At 47.9% G+C, this 16,824-nt stretch overlaps 2 protein-coding genes across 3 annotated transcripts in view; both read right to left on the minus strand.

Moving 5' to 3' along the window:
- Positions 1 to 1,293: 1,293 nt before the first annotated feature.
- Positions 1,294 to 3,095, minus strand: LOC126518019 (DNA-directed primase/polymerase protein-like). Its single transcript, XM_050167860.3, has one exon. It carries the CDS (start codon positions 2,661 to 2,663, stop codon positions 1,338 to 1,340), a length of 1,326 nt encoding a protein of 441 aa, XP_050023817.2. The 5' UTR covers positions 2,664 to 3,095; the 3' UTR covers positions 1,294 to 1,337.
- The window catches only part of LOC126518025 (uncharacterized), a 75,460-nt gene continuing 61,657 nt past the window's right edge, over positions 3,022 to 16,824 (minus strand). For both annotated transcript variants that reach the window (XM_055064207.2, XM_050167867.3), the window contains 2 exons: positions 12,163 to 12,318; positions 3,022 to 3,108 (listed from right to left, as the gene is read on the minus strand). In XM_055064207.2, the coding sequence (XP_054920182.2) occupies positions 12,167 to 12,318 (152 nt within the window). In that variant the 3' untranslated portion in view covers positions 3,022 to 3,108; positions 12,163 to 12,166. The remainder of the gene's footprint in view (positions 3,109 to 12,162; positions 12,319 to 16,824) is intronic.

Genomic DNA, 16,824 nt, shown 5'->3' on the forward strand with positions numbered 1-16,824 from the left:
ATTACTCCTTTAAGTACACATATATGGCCACAAAATGCCATGTCTCACTCTTTCCCTGCACTCGCAGCACCAATTCAAGGAGTGCAGCAATGTAGGCTTGCAGGCAGACTTACAAGGGAGAATGCACACTTTATAAAAAAAAAATGCAGTCTCTTGTTTTTCTCAAGGCAGAAGAAGAATCACTTCTATGAAGAACACACAAAAAGCAACCCTTAATAAATATGCTGACCAATAATGGGCATTCAGCATAGTTTACCTAATGACAACTTCATAAAACACAAGACAAAATGCGATACTATTATGGTAGCTGCACGTCAAAAACAGGGATGTTAACTGATTACTACAACACTTTGCTAAATTGATCAGCAAAGCAAGGTGCTAGGCCATTGGCTACATTTTTGCTGTTACCAAATCTGGTATCCCAGGAACTATTTCAAATAATCATCCAGTAAAATGATCATATGGTGCCCGCCCCTTCGTCACGTAGCTCACTTAGCTCTAGAGAACACTCGTTTTAAAGGGTGGGGGGTTAGTTTTAAGAAAGAAATGTAGCTCAAAATTGACCGGACAGCCAAAGGGGCATTTAATTTGAAGTCAACTCGGATGAGAAGTACCCAAATTTGTCTATTACTAGCACAATCTGGTAACCCTGTGGACCATGAAAAACGGTAAACAGTCCCTTTAGCAAAAAAAAAAAGTCGTCTTTGCACAGTAATATACGTACAGGACATGCATGATGCGGGAAATGCATATTTCGCTTAACATTTTTGAAAAAAGATTTTTGGCTTACTGTTGCAATATTATTGCTCAAATTTTGCCGAAATATCACACTTCTGAAAGGCGGTGGCACAAGTTCGGTGGCTACTGAAAGACTTGTTCCATATGAGTGAGCAGCATGCGGGAACACTCCCTGAATGGCTGCTGTCATGCAGCTGCCGAAAGGCTGCAACACAAATTTATGCTAGCCCGTCTGAACAGCAGCTTGCGTTGCCATAAATGAAGGCAACCTTCATTTTTTTTTTACAAGAAGCAGTCAAGTAACAAAACAGCAGAAAGACTCCAAATGCTTTCTTTCAGAGAAATTTGAGCAAGACCAATGCCGCGGTAAGTGCAAAATGTTTTTTTCTTTTTTAATTGTAAGCAAGATACGCACGTCCCTGTATATTGGTGGAAAAGCTGCTATAAAATCTCTGCAAGACAACTATTGAATATTAAAAAGAAAGAAAAACGCATTTACCTACACACATTTCATATGCAAATTTGATTTCAGTTCTATGGCAAAAACACAAAATAATAACAGCTTTTCACCGGAGAAATTTATTCAAAGCAAAAACCACTCAGGCACTGAGCATTTCATCAGGGATCTGGCTGAGCCAGAAGGACGGAAGGCACTCAGGTGGAACAGGACGAGGGACCGAACGAAATGATATCGCTCGGCAGTCAGGATCGTAGCACTTTTGGTAGAAGCTGCCAACGTTCACATCAACCACATACATGATACCATTGCTGCGGTGTTCGCGCCCGATATTCTCGCAATACCGGTAGCCTTGCACATCGTACACCAGCGTGTCAGTGTCGGCAAAGTGCGACACCTGTCGGATTGTCCCACGCGGGGCAATGACGCCTCGAATGAACTCATCAACGTCTGGATACGGCGAGCTAAGCGACGTAAAGCTGCCTTGCTTCTTTGTCACAGATGCAGGCAATTTTGCTACAGCACAGTCCACAGAAAGTGTCAGCAGATGTGCACCGGTCTGCTGAGGTGGCCATGTGACAAGACTATCGAGGAAGATGTCCTTGTCTTCCGGCTGCTTCCTTAAGGAACGGACGTAGCAGTCGTTCTGAGACAGCACCAAAGGTGTGTCTTTCTTGAGCTTTGTGCACTGAAATAGACGGAAGTTGCGGTTGCGCGTGTACACAGCCTCGTCACAGAAAAGCACTTCCTTGCCGTTTTTGTTAAGCACGAGAGGGTTTGCCCGGCGAGCCCGGGAAGCAGCCAAGGCAGACTTTGGTGCCACAGAACCTTTCCTCATTTTCTCACACACAAGGTGAACAAAGGCACCGGCTTCGCGGTTGTCTCGAAACATGGGTGTTCTCTGAAAAATGAGGTGGCAGCTGAATTTCTTTGCAGTGCTGGAATCCAGCCAAAGGACATCGTCTCGGCTGCAGCGGTCCCCGAAGAGATCTCCCAACTCGCGGCACACTGAGTCGACAAAGTGCTCGACCATGGCGACGCCGTCTCTGCCCGGATTAGGCTTGCGCTCAAACTCGAGGTCAAAGTAGAGCTTGCATGGTGCATCCTCTGCAATCACCTCGTACAAGCAGCGGTCCGAAGGGCGGCGCATTTGCAGCACGTTCCACAAGTGGAGTGGATGGGTCACCAGATACGCACGCTTCCCAGGGACATCGCTCTCTTGAAGCTCGTAGGAGAACACCCGCACGTCATCGTCCAGAGTGCGAGCAATGGTCAGCGCTTGAGCTTGCGTAGGTAGTGACTTCCAGACAACAGTTGGTCCAAGGAGGCTGTTGCGGAAGTTGACCTTGGCAGGTTCCTCGCGCAATTGTTTCGTTGCCCGCTCGACTCTCTCAACGAGAGGGCTTCGCTTGTGGCTCTCGCCATAGAAGGAAGTGGTTGCAGTTGAAGGGCACTCGAAGGCGCACATTCCTATAATCACCGGCTTCGTTGTGATCTAAACAACACACTTGTGCAGTCTTCAAACATTCATTCACACGCACTGATCCTAGACTTCATTTGAAAAACGAGATGGACCGTATCGGACAATCCAAGTCAGCTAATAAGCACACAACACGCAGAATCTGTTCTCTGGTTCATATGCAATCAAGCCTTCATGCCTTCTTTTTTAAAAGGTGCACCCGTCACCTCCCAGTTTGAGACGGTTGCCTGGTCACCTGCTCGCAATAAAAACAAACAGCAGGGCAAGTGGGCTTCCCTAGCGGCTGCTTTGCTGTTGGGCGACTGTTCTTCCTTTTTTCTTCATTGTTATCCTTGACTATCGAACACTCACCATGGACACCAGATGTTTGCTTCCGCCACACAACAAAAATATTTCTCTTGATAGAATGCCAGGCTTGCACGTCCAGATGTGGCTGCACCAGAAAAACAAAATAGAATGTGAGCATGAAGCCACAGTTTCTAATTTAAAAAATAATTAAGGACACAGGTTACTTTTGCGATAAACATCATAGTCTTTACAAAGACTAAATTAAGGTTGATGCCAAATTTTGGCTTGTGAGAACATTAATATTCTGGATTGCTGCATATAATTAAATAACCGAAAACAGCTCGCTGAAATAGATGAGCAATACTCCGACTGTTTCACTCTAATAGAGTTTTAGCGTATACGGTATCGTTCACGGATTGCAGAGTTGGTGAGTTGTAAATGGAATGGCTGGACTGGTGGTGCAGAGCTCAACGAGACAAACAGAGATCAATTATTGCAACTGTGTGAATTACCTCTGTGTGAATTTTTCGCAGCGGCATAATCGTAACAGTTTGGCATTTCCTCCTTTTACAGCGAAGCTGTATATGGCTAGGCCCTGGGAAAAAAAATTGCATGCCTCTATCTAGCTGTGTAGATCATCATATTATAATATCAGAAATTAAGCTGATAAGAACAGGTACTACACTTTCACTTGTGTCGGCCTGTCTACGTTTGCACAGCCCTCTCTTTGTCGGTGTTCCAAACGCTTGCGTATCTCCTTTCCTTCCACTCTCCCGTGGTGCCTGCCCACCAGGACCGTGAGCCGGAAAGAAATGCGAACCATCCATGTGGCCCTGACCCACAAACTTGGAACGTTTCACAGGAGCAACGGCCAGGTTTCAGAGGGAGTTTGTGGGGAACGAATTTTGTGGGGCCTGTGTTGTGTGTGACCGCTTGTGGTTTTCAAGTGACTTCGCAACCATTACTGCTCTGTGGGACGTCGATCAACGCACGATCGCCTTGGCTACGGTGAAGGAGTGTGTGCCTTCGGAGTGTGGTGAGGTACAGAACAGCTAGTCGCACCTCGCCTTCCTTTTACATGCAAATGGCGTTTGACGCACGGTAATAGACAGTTTGCCAATAAGGGGCCCACATACACAGCTTTGCTGGTCATCCACCGTCACAGAGTGGAATGGCACAGAATTCTTTTTCGATAAAAATGATCAATCAGCATGAAGACATGTCCATAAGGCATTCTAGTTAGACGAAGGCAACGAGGTGTCACTAGTGACATCCACTAAACTGGCATTATGCAAATTCCATTCCGCATACCGGATTACAGGACACGGTAAAACTAATATCTGGGGAACCTAAGCGTCCTGTGTCCTTGCTGTTCTTGTTGCATATTAATGACATATTAAGGACTGCAGGCCATCACACTAACATATTGTTATGTTGTAGTGATGGTGAAGAAGGCAGTAAAACTGTGACTGACGAAACTAGTGTTTTATTGGGCAAACTTCTGCCCTCAAAAACAAGCTACACTCAAAGAACAATGATAGCGGTGAACACAGTCGGTGATCATCAAAAATGTGATTTACCGGCCAAGTGCGTCGGCTTTTTTCCACGAGTCATCGAGCCTTCCAGAGAAATCACTGGTGCCCGCGTGTCCTCCAGAAAGTTCTATACCATTCGCATCGCGCATACATGCCATCAAATTACACTAAGTTCTGTGACAACAGACACAGCGGATAGAACCATCGATAACATTCCAGAAACTTCCGATACATGCAGGCACATCCTGCACTGAACGATAACATTTGTTAGACGGTGAAAAGGGCTCACCCGAAAAAGATAAGCAAGTCTACGAGTCAAAGCCCCCCTCTCAAAAACCATCGTCCCGATGCTAAAAGATAACAGGAGAGCGAAACACCAAAGGACATTTATCAAAGAAACAAAGCCCAAAGTAACACAGCCCCCCCAAAAAAAACAAAGTCCCAAATTTCATTAGCACTGGTACAACGGCTTAAGTCGCACAACGTGGACTATTTCAAGTAATGAGCGGCGCCGCTGTGATAGCAAAATGCCATCTGGTACGACTTCATAGTCGAGTGCGCCAATGCGTCTGATGATCTTGTAGGGTACGAAATAGCGACATAAAAGCTTCTCCCCAAGTCCTCATCGGCGTATTGGGGTCCAAGCCCAAACCAGTCGCCGGGCCGGGTGCTACGCCGGGCGACGTAGCGTTGTCGAAGGTTGTAGTGTTGGCTGTCGGTCCTCTGTTGGTTCTTGATCCGCAGGTGGGCAGAGCTGTCTGACTTCTACTGCGCGGTGGAGATAGGTGGCGTCGGCAAGATTTTCTTCGTCGGTGACGTCCGGCAGCATGGCGTCGAGAATCGTCATCGGGTTCCTGCCATAAACCAGCTTGAACGGTGAGATCTATGTTGTTTCTTACACCTTTGTATTGTAAGCGAAGGTTACGTACGGCAGGACGGCATCCCAGGTCTAGTGTTCCCCGTCGACATACATAGCTAGCATGTCGATGAAGGTCTCATTCAGGCACTCCGTAAGACCATTCATCTTCGAGTGGAAGGCAATTGTCCTCCTCTGCCTTGTCTGGCTGTATTGGAGAATGACTTGAGTGAGCTCCACTGTGAAGGCCGCTCCATTGTTGGCGATGAGGACTTCTGGGGCACCATGTCGCAGCAGGATGTACTCGACAAAGTATTTCGCCACTTTGACGGCACTGCGGCAGACCTTTCGTTTCAGCGAAGCGGGTAAAGAAGTCTATCGCCACGATCCACTTATTTTTAGATGTTGACGTCGGAAAGGGTCCCAACGAGTCCATCCTGATCTGCTGAAATGGTCGGCAAGAAAGCTTGATGGGCTGTAGTAATCCTGCTGGCTTTGTCGGTGGCCTCTTCCGTCACTGACAATCTCGGCGTGTCTTGACGTAACAGGCGACGTCGGCGGTCAGGCGCGGCCAATAATACCTTTCCTGTATCCTCGATAGTGTCCGCGAAAATCCGAGGTGTCCAGCGGTCGGATCGTCATGCAGGGCGTGCAATACTTCTGGACGCAGTCCTGACGGGACAACAAAAAGGTAGTTGGCGCGCACTAGTGAGAAGTTCTTCTTTACGAGTAGGTTGTTTTGAAGCGAGAACGAAGACAATCCTCGCTTAAATGCCCTAGGGAAAACGTCGGTGTGCCCTTCCAAATACTCGACAGGGCTTTTTAGCTCCCCGTCTGCTCGTTGCTGTTCAGCTAAGTGTTCCACGCTTTTTATTTCAAAGAAGGCGTCGTCTCCCTCGTCATCTTGCGGCGGCGGGTCAATGGGGGAGCGTGATAGGCGATCAGCATCAGAGTGTTTTTGCCCGGACTTGTAGGGTACAGTGATGTTATGTTTTTGCAGTATGCGGCTCCACCGCGCCAGCCGTCCTGAAGGGTCCTTTATATCACTAGCCAACACAATGCATGGTGGTCGCTGACGACCTTGAATGGCCTGCCATATAGGAAAGGGCAGAATTTTGCTGTAGCCCAAATGATGGCGAGACATCCCTTTTTAGTCATAGAATAATTGCCTTCCGCTTTTTACAGCGACTGGCTAGCGTAAGCTATCACGTGTTCAAGTCTGTCTTTCCTCTGGACTAGGACGGCACCGAGACCTAGCCTAATGGCGTCAGTGTGGATTTCGGCACCGGCGTCCTTGTCGAAGTGCACAAGCACTGGTGGCGACTGCATGCGTTGTTTGAGTTCTTGAAATGCATCGGCCTTCGGCGATTCCCATTTGAACTAGACATCACATTTAGTTAGTTGTATCAGTGGCTCAGCAATGCGTGAAAAGTCCTTGACAAAGCACCTGCAGCGGCACAAATGCCAAGGAATCTACGCACTGCCTTCTTGTTGATGGGCTGTGGGAACTTTGTGATGGCAGCTGTCTTCTGCGAGCCGAGGTGGACTCGGGACGAACGAAAATCGAAATAGATAGCACCTTCGCATAACACCAGAAGCGTTCTATCAAACCATTCATTACCAGGCGGACGACTGCAACGACGCCCCCGATTCATCTCCAAGTGCAGTCTCACAGCAGCGGCCAGAACCTCCGCAGGCCACACAGGGTCGACCACCAGCAGGCACACCAGGCCCGCCCAACATTCCAGATTCACTGTGACGATCTACCAGACCATGAAGACCTCCAGACAGCCTGGCCTACATGCACGGATTCCAGCAGACTGAAGCAGCCTAGGAGTGTCGACTGCTACTCATCGATATAGTGCTTTCCGTGTTTTCATTCTTTAAAGAAAGGAGGATGCAATGGCCAACCAAGACAGCAACACTGTGCGAACGAAGAGAGCAACACGGTGCTTAAGCGTGGCTATAAATATGTTCCCTTGTTATCAATAAATGAATCTTCTTGTGGGTACCACCGTGTGCATTACGCTCCATACTCTCTCATTCTCACAAATTAGTCCACTTAACCCCAACACCATTCCACATCAATGAAAATTAAAACAATTTGCTCACACATATTTCTGGTCATGGAGAGTATATTGGTATGAAGAAAAAGTGGAATTATTCCCGAGTAAAAATTAATTAATATACTTAATTATTAATTCATTTGCCAAACTGATCACAACTTAACACTCCCTCCAGAATATCAATAAGGCTAAAGACTCGCATGGGCTGTACATTGGCTTTACAGCACTAAATCAGATTTTTCAGGCATAAAAATGATACGTTGGGCTTTGTGGGATTAACAATTGCATATATCCAATAATTATCTCTCCACTTTGTGGCCAAGATTTTTGAACAGCAACTATTTGATATTCGATTTGAAAATATTCGACCAAAATCACTATTTGCTTAGAATTCACTTCGAACTCAAAATACACAATTCGCACAACCCCATGTTTGACACAGACTTAATGGCATGTGGTGCGGAAGCAGGAGTTAGATCGGTGATGTCACCACAGTCATGTGCCATTGATGGTGGCAAGGAAGGCGATGAAGTCGCCGGTATCATTGTCGTGCCCATACCCTTGACGAGAACATTGTGTGCATACAGTCCAACCCATTTATAACAATATTCAAGTGCCATGAAAATTCCATTGCTATAACTGATAATTGTTATAACCGGGTTGCATGAAAAAATCAAAATAGGGGGATCGTGGAGCTGATGCCAGAAAACTATAACGGTGGGGAGGCCCCTCTAGTGCCCCTCCCCACCACCTTTCTTCATCCAGCTGCCGATTGTGTTCACTCATTTAACTGCTTCCTGGGCGCTCCGACCGCGTGTAGCAAGCCGCAGCTGTCAGCGTTAAAAGAATGGCACTGCTATAACAACTGCAAAGCGCGGTCACGGGTGGCAAGCGATATGCGAGCACCGCCGAGGCATTGCGTTGGTGTCCCCAAAAGGAGCCTTTTAAATATTGCGAGAAGGCTGCCGCGGCATCCTGTCAGCTTGAGAAATCCAGAAGAAACGCTGAGGTGAGATCGCCACAAGCATCTCGCCACATACTTCTCACTGGCTTGCACGAGAAAACCCTATGTCCGTCAGCCTTGCATGCTTTACGCGAAGCTTGCCGACATCCCTCTCCAAGGCATCCAGGTGCTCCATGTAGTGCAGCGGAAGGTTTTTCGTGAGAACGAAGCACCGGGGGCAGTGAATCATCTGATTGGTCTCCTGTGAGGACAACGTTGAGGCAGCCTGCCCTACCAAGCAGCGGCGATCGCCTCCTTGATTAGAAGCACTTAAGCTTTCTTTTCACCGGTAACGTCGTGCATTGCCGATGATCAACGGACGCATCAGCCATCTTCCGTTTCGGTGGCAAGTCAAAAGAGGCTGAGAAACCACGTGGCTAGGAACAATTTCGAAGCAACCAACAAAGACAAATACGAGAGATTAAGCTGTTCACAGAACTACACTGAATGAGGAGCCAGCGAGCAACATGGGAGCAGCGCAATTGGCATGGTCCATTAGTGTTTCGGAGGGTGGCGCAGCATAGATCTATTGGCGCAGCCCATTCATATTCAGAGGGGGTGGAAGGGCGACGCAAGAGAGGCGCACGGAGATGGCTGGAAAATGAGCGCGCCGTGGCTGTTGAAGCAGCGGCCCATCGTGCAACGGCTCAAATTTCTCGTTATATTTCTTTCTTTTTAAGGATTTCGCATTTGACTACCTTTCGGCTCAGACACCCAGCAGCCAGACTTCATCGTTATAACCGATAATTCGGCACCAGGGCATTGTAGTAAGCAGGTTGAAACCGGTATCGTTATAAGTGGGCTCGACTGTACTTGCATAAGAGACCCCTGGCAGAAGTCAGTCGATGCAAATGGCGGTTGACGAGAAGGTATCGTGGCAGGTCAAGGTAAGAAATCTGGCCTGATAAGGATGTGGCATACGGGTGCAGGAAGAGGTGCACTTGGTGCTGTGCGTGAGGGTGTTGGCAAAGATGAGTCGCATACCATGCGGTCAACCTCTGGAAGAGGGCGGTACGTAGCGCCATAGAAGTTAAGGATGAGCTCTCGTAGCTCATCGTAGTGGCGTTGGTCATGCGATAGAACGCTGAGGCGGACTTGGAGATCAAGTGGGAGGACGCCGAGGAGCACCGCATTGAACTCCTGGATTGTTATGTTGTTCAGCTCCAGTGCCGCCCGCCTCAAAATGCATGAACTATGTGCAGTTTGACCAGAACAGTGGCAGTGGTGGGCTGAAATGGGGCTCCAGTCAGTTAGCCATGGCAGCATGTCACTTGATGAAAGGCACATTCTCCCGGGTCACCAATGTAGAGAACCCAGGGGTCGCAGTGGAGTGCCAAAACAAGACCACAATGGTCGGCGCAGGACACACCTGCATGTACCGGAAGTTTCTTTTCTTGAAGGTTATAGATGGTTGTAGTTGTTGTCTGTTGTCATTAAACCTTGTGTAACCTGATCGTATGTGCGACGCAAATTGTTTAGTATACTTTCTGGAAGGCACGCAGGCACCAGTGACTATACTGGAACCTTCGACGAGTCATCTATAAAAACCAACGTGCTTGAGTGTTTTGTCTTGCTGTTCACAAGTTCATCCAATAAAGAGTTAAATTTGTAACTCAGTTTTAACACTGCGCCATCCTGCACCGTCACTACAGTGTGGCGATATGAATTACATCTTCTTTATTTAGCCTCACAATGTCTGCCTGTCCCTCATCTCACCACGTGAGGGTGAGAGCAGAAGAGGATGATGATGCCCAAGTGAAAGTGTCTGCATCAAAGCTAGCTGTTTTTCTTGGAAAACCAAAATCTTGATATGTCATACCATTTTAGAAAATCATGGACTACTCTGTATTTTTGTATTCTGGCCATTTCCGTCACAGTCTTTAATTCAAAGTTGAAATATTATAGGATGTCCAGCAACAATAAAAATTAACTCAAACATATTGTCGCCAGGCGGAGACAAGCATGAATGGTGTTTATGCAAGGTGAATGCTTTAGGCACCAGCTGACACTAGAACATGGCAGCCAAAGCGCCCCAGCAACAACAACACTTCTTCGTCATCATCTCTTGCTTGCACGTCCTGTTCTGCATCGCGACACTACACCGCCGGGGTCCGGAGCACCGACCTGGCGCAAGTGATTATGAACTGGCAAAGGCACGCACGTAGGGCTTTAAACGAGAGACATGAACATTGGTTCTTAGCTGTATGGGCGACGGGTCTGGCTCGTTGAGGGCAATCTCATATGTCACATCCGAAAGCTGTTGCAGGATTTGGTAGGGACCTGAATATCGCGACAGAAGTTGTTCCGATAGGCCCGCATGACGAGATGATGACCACAGGAGCATGAGGGAGCCAGGTAAATACTGCACAACCCTATGGTGCGTATCGTAATGGAACTTCTGGACAGCCTGGGAATCAGTGAGGCGAGCGCAGGCAATCTGGCCGGCCTGTGCTGCCATAGAAATTGCATTGTGGACATAAGCGGTATGCGACTGTTACTTGTGGAAGTACAGTGTCCAGGGGCAGCAAAATGGGACCACGGTCAAACAGTAGAGAAAACGTGGTGAGTAACGTGCAGTGTCATGGTGGTACGAATTGTAAGCGAAAGTGACATATGGCAGAGCGACGTCCCAGCCTTGGTGGTGCGAGGACATCTTGAATGTATGCCACGTAAGATTCTGTTGACATTTGAGCACAGGTAAATAGCTCCTTCTTTGCTGCCAGCTGATGGCCAAAGGGTTTTCCAAAGAGGTCTAGAAGCTTCTGCTTGCAGACGTCCCAACTCGTTATGTCTTGTTGATGGGTCTTGTACCATGCTAGCGCTGTGTCTGGGAGGAAGAATATCAGATTTGCTGGCATAAGCGTTGGGTCCGACCGATTACTTTCGCTAACACGCTCATACAAGGAAATCCAGTATTCAATGTCCCAGCCATCGATGCTATTAAAGGTCTCTGGGTCTCGCGGTTAGGACAACACGACGGAGGTCAGAGTCAGACGCCGGAAACAGGCAGTCGGTCATTGGTGCGCTTTGGCGGTCGATCATAGTGTCAGGGCTCACGCGGTGACCGCTGCAGAGCTCCGTGTTGGTGCCCCACACCTCTGCCAAAATGTTGCGAGGCGGAGACAAGCACGAATGCTGTTTATGCAAGGCGAATGCTGAAGGCGCCAGCTGACACTAGAACATGGCAGCCCAGCAACAACAACACTTCTTTGTCATCGTCTCTTGTCTGCATGTCCTGTTCTGCATCACAACACTATTAATGGTACAATTTCGAGCAATTCATCATCATCATCAGTTAGCAACATTTTGCTAAAAATGTCGTTTAGGGCCATGAAGTGGCAACACTGTTGAGATGTAAACAAGCTAACAATGCTACAGTGGAGCCGGCACAACAGCTTACACAATGCGTGAGCCACCACAGCTGCAGATCTTGCATTGTCAACAGCCAAAGCCGATGAAAAAAATAAGTTAAATTATGGGGTTTTACGTGCTGAAACCATGATCTGATTATGAGGCGCGCCGTAGTGGGGGACTCCAGAAATATGGACCACCTGGGGTTCTTTAACCTGCACCTAAATCTAAGTACACGGGTGTTTTTGCATTTCGCCCCCATCGAAATGCAGCCGCCGTGGCCGGGATTCGATCCCATGACCTCATGCTTAGGAGCCCAACACCATACCCACTAAGCAAGCGTGGCAGGTTAAGCCGATGCAGCTAACTAGTAAAAGTGTGCCCTTACCTTTTCAGTCACTGCAAGACTCGGTGCACCTTTCAAAGCTGCCACTGACAGCCACTGCGGCTGCAGCAACAACTTGCCCGCAGATGCTCTCGCTTGAGACTTCCTCCAGTGAAGAGTGGCTTAGCTCGTCATCCTGCAAAGACTCCCCGAGGTCCTCTGTTCAGAAGAGATGATCACACACACCATTTCATTCTGGAATTGAATTTGTATCGGAAGGAGGTGGCAAAGTCAAGATCCACATAAGCACCAACTTCTTTTGCTCTGGCTCCTTGATTATCAAAGTACCGCAACACATTAACAACCAACTCAAAGACCACTTGCCGTTCACCAGGGTGTAATCTTACTCATATCCTGACCTACGCATCACATCTAACTTGGAAACATCCACATAGCACATGCTGGCCTGTATCTGGAATATCCATGGTCATGAACATCATCAGCCTATTTTTATGTACATTGCAGGACGAAGGCCTCTCCCCGCGATCATCAATTACCCCTTTCTTGTGCTTGCTGATTCTTGTGATTCTTGTCTGAGTTGAGCAACTTGTGCCCGCAAATTTTCTAATTACATCACCCTTTCTAATTTCATGCTATCTTTGACTGTGCTTCCCCTCCCTTGGCACCCATTCTGTAACTCGAATGGTGAACTCATTATCTGCCCTATGCATTACATTGCCAGTCCAGCTCCACTTTTGACTCTTATAGTCGACTAGAATGTCGGCTATCCCTGTTTGCTCGCCGATCCACACCACACTCTTCCTGTCTCTGACATTACACCCTAAATGTTTCATTCCATTGCTCTTTGCACGGTCCCTAACTTGTTCTCGAGTTTCTTTGCTCACATCCAAGTTTCTGCCTCATACGTTAGCACTGGTATAAAGCAATGAGTGTACAATGGTCATCAACAAAGCCAAAAACATCGATTTACTAAAAAGCATTATTTTGGGGCTCATTTCACTTAAACCTGGTGACTCACTTGAAATATTAAAAAAAAAGACACTCTGTTATAGTAGTCCCAATGAAAAAAGGCAACGATTTAAGACTCTGCTCCGCAAGGCTGTAGACCTGGCAGGCTCAAGCCCTCTTATTGTCGCAGGGGACTTTAATGCCCCGCTTCATGTCTGGGGTTATAAATATGATACCAATAAGGGTAAGCATCTCTGGCAGAATGCCATGGATCTGGACCTGACGCTGATCACTGACCCTAACTTTCCAACACGAATCGGGACATCCACGTGTAGAGACTCTACACCTGATCTCATCTTCGTCAAGAACGTGACTGAAGCCAAATGGAATAACTTGGCGGAGAACCTTGCTAGTGACCACTATATTTGTGAGACCCAGCTTCCTATCGTGGGTAAAAAACAGCGCGAATTCTCGTACACGGACTGGGATAAATTCCGCAAGCTTCGGGAGGACAGGCCTCCCCCAGATTCCCGACCTACCATCGAGCAATGGATGGTTCAGGTCCAAGAGGACGTTCGGCGTGCAACCTCTAAGGTCTGCACCGACCTTCCTGTTGAGAAAATGGACAGCAGGTTAGCCCATCTGTTAGAAGCCAAACAGTCCATTCTCAACAGATGGAAGTGTCAACGGCTTAATCGTAGGCTACGCAAGAAGATATCTGAGATTAACAAACACATTGAGGAGCATTGTGTAACCCTCTCTAAACAGCAGTGGGACGAGGTTTGCAATTCGATAGACGGCCAAATGCGCAATGGTAAAGCTTGGAGCTTGCTTAAGCATCTGCTTAACGAGACCAATACTAAGTCTAATCAGAGGCAAGTCATTGGTAGAACCATACATGAGGCCGCACGAATGACCTCTGAGGACGAATTAATCCGCACGCTTGCTAACAAATATCTTCCAGTCGGCTCAGGGCGGTCTCCTGTACATCTCGATTACCAGGGCCAGGCCAATTCCTACCTGGATGCAGAGTTTGGCGTTGAGGAGATTCGTAGCGTTCTACATGGACTCAATGGTAGATCCGCAGCAGGACCTGATGGCATCTCCAACAAGGCGTTGCGAAATCTGGATGAAAAATCAATCGCATACCTCACAGAGGACATTAATGAAATTTGGAGGAATGGAACCGTGCCATTACCTTGGAAGACTGCTCTCGCAGTACTCATCCCCAAACCTGGCAAAACACCTAGTGTTGACAACTTGAGGCCCATCTCGCTTACATCCTGTGTGGGTAAGGTAGCGGAGCACGCAGTCCTGAATCGACTCTCCCGGTTCCTGGAGAATAACGACATTTACCCCAATAGTATGAAAGGATTCAGACCAGGCCTATCCACACAGGATACCATGAAAATGATTAAGCATCAAATCATAGACAACAACTCTAGCGACACTCGGGCCGTTTTGGGACTTGATCTTGAGAAGGCGTTCGACAGCGTTCTACATTTGCATATCCTAGCCTCGATATCTCGACTCAATCAGGGTGAGAGATTTCATAACTACGTTAGATCGTTCCTCTCAGATAGGAAGGCTACCCTCCGGGTAGCCGATCTCGAATCACAACTACTGGAACTTGGCGAGAGGGGCACCCCACAGGGGTCAGTCATTTCCCCCTGTTTGTTCAATATAGCCATGGTCGATTTAAGCAGAAAACTTCTCGAGATTGAAGGCATCAAACATACTATGTATGCTGACGATATAACTATATGGTGCACAGGAGGCAATGACGGTCAGGTTGAGGCTACAGGAGGCCATAGACACTATCGAAACCTATCTCGAACCCACCGGTCTCAGAAGCTCCCCCTTGAAGTCGGAACTTTTGCTGTATAGTCCCAAGAAACGCGGTCCAAGGCCCAAGGGGTGGACATCGTTGGAAGACAGAGACATTAACCTATATACAAGAAACAGTTGCCGTATACCCAGAGTCAATTCAATCAAAATCTTGGGCATGATCGTTGAGTCAGGGGGTACAAATGGCAAGACTATACGCAAGCTAATTGCTGAAACTGAAAGTGCTGTTCGTTTAGTTCGGAGGGTATCAAATCGGCATCACGGACTCAAGGAGGATAACCTCATTCGACTAATGCATGCCTTCGTTCTGTGCCACTTTAGATACGTGGCAGCCATGCATCGATGGAAACGGGCAGAGCGAGATAAATTGAATGCACAGCTTAGGAAGATTATTAAGCGGGTTCTCGGGTTACCCGTATACACTTGTACAGAGCGCTTAATGCAGCTTGGCATTCATAATATTCTTGAAGAAATTGCAGAGGCCCAGGAGCGCGCACAGCTAACTCGCCTCACAACAACGAAGGCAGGGAGATCCATATTGGAGGAACTCTGATATCACCCCGATAGAGTAGCGGAGGAGTTCTCTGACGTTCCTCCGTCGATTCGTGAGAACATTACGGTCGCACCAATACCTAGGAACATGCACCCCGATCATAATCGCGGTAGAAGGAGGGCAAGGGCGGCCAACCTCCTTAAGCAAATATACAGTGATCAGCGACAGGTCAGCTTTGTGGATGCCGCTTCTTGTAAAGAACGTCGGGCGTTCACCATCGGCGCTGTTGATGGTCGGCAAGGAATCACCAATGCTGCGTCGGTTCGGACGAAGGACTCCGAAATAGCTGAACAAATGGCTATTGCACTAGCCCTGCTGGATAGCTCACGGGATGTCATCTATAGTGATTCAAGATCTGCAGTCAGAGCATTTGAAAAAGGCACCATTTCCAAACAGGCCCTCAGACTTATTGGGGGCAAGGCAATCACGCACCACTTCATTTATTGGTTTCCCGCACACCAGGGTCAGATAAAGGGTGCTCCTCCCAACCTCAACGAGTCGGCTCACGGGGCTGCGCGTGAACTTGCCCACCGCGCTACCCTCGACCCATCGGAAGCCGACTTCCCAGAGAACAGGGACACGCCCTCCTCCTACAACGAAATTACTAAACACTACTATCTCAGCCGTAGAACCTACTTTGTTCCTCATCCGCGCCTCAATAGAGCTCAAGCATTAACGCTCCGTCTACTACAAACGAATACCTATCCCAATCCGTCGCTTTTACATAAAATCTATCCGGATATTTACACCAATGCTACCTGCCACGATTGTGGAGAAATAGCCACGTTAGACCACATGCTCTGGCGGTGTGCCCGGTCACACACTATCATCGCTAACAGCTCGGCCAGATGGGAGGCGGTTCTCCGCAGCCCTCTTCTGGCTGACCAACTCTGGGCTGTCCAGCAGGCCCACGATGCGGCCGAGAGGCTCGGCCTTCCGGTTCCCACGTGGGAGCGGCCCGCTTCGTGAAGACTCACGACCTGCAGGACTTCATTAAAGTTTTACCATACCATACCATACTCTGTTGGTTTTATATTAAGCACTGGTACTTCTAATACTGATGACGGTGTAGAGTATTTTGTGGTGTAAGGGCCAGTAATGGCCAAAGAGCGTCAAGAAATGCTACAATGTAGTCAATGCTGCAGTCAATTACAAAGGGTACCTGTGTATAGTGGCCTAAAAGCATACGCTGTAATGTGCACAAAATACAGTAGAACCTCGTTCATACATTCGGGAAAGAAATGCGAGAAATAATGTACAAACCGGGAAAACAAACGATCCGAAGTAGCTAAAAAACATTTGACAGACAATTGTTGACATCTACGTAATGCGAAGCGGTGTGCGGATCGTTGCAG

The sequence above is a fragment of the Dermacentor andersoni genome, chromosome 11, assembly GCF_023375885.2.
Source record: "Dermacentor andersoni chromosome 11, qqDerAnde1_hic_scaffold, whole genome shotgun sequence".
NCBI lineage: Eukaryota > Metazoa > Arthropoda > Arachnida > Ixodida > Ixodidae > Dermacentor > Dermacentor andersoni.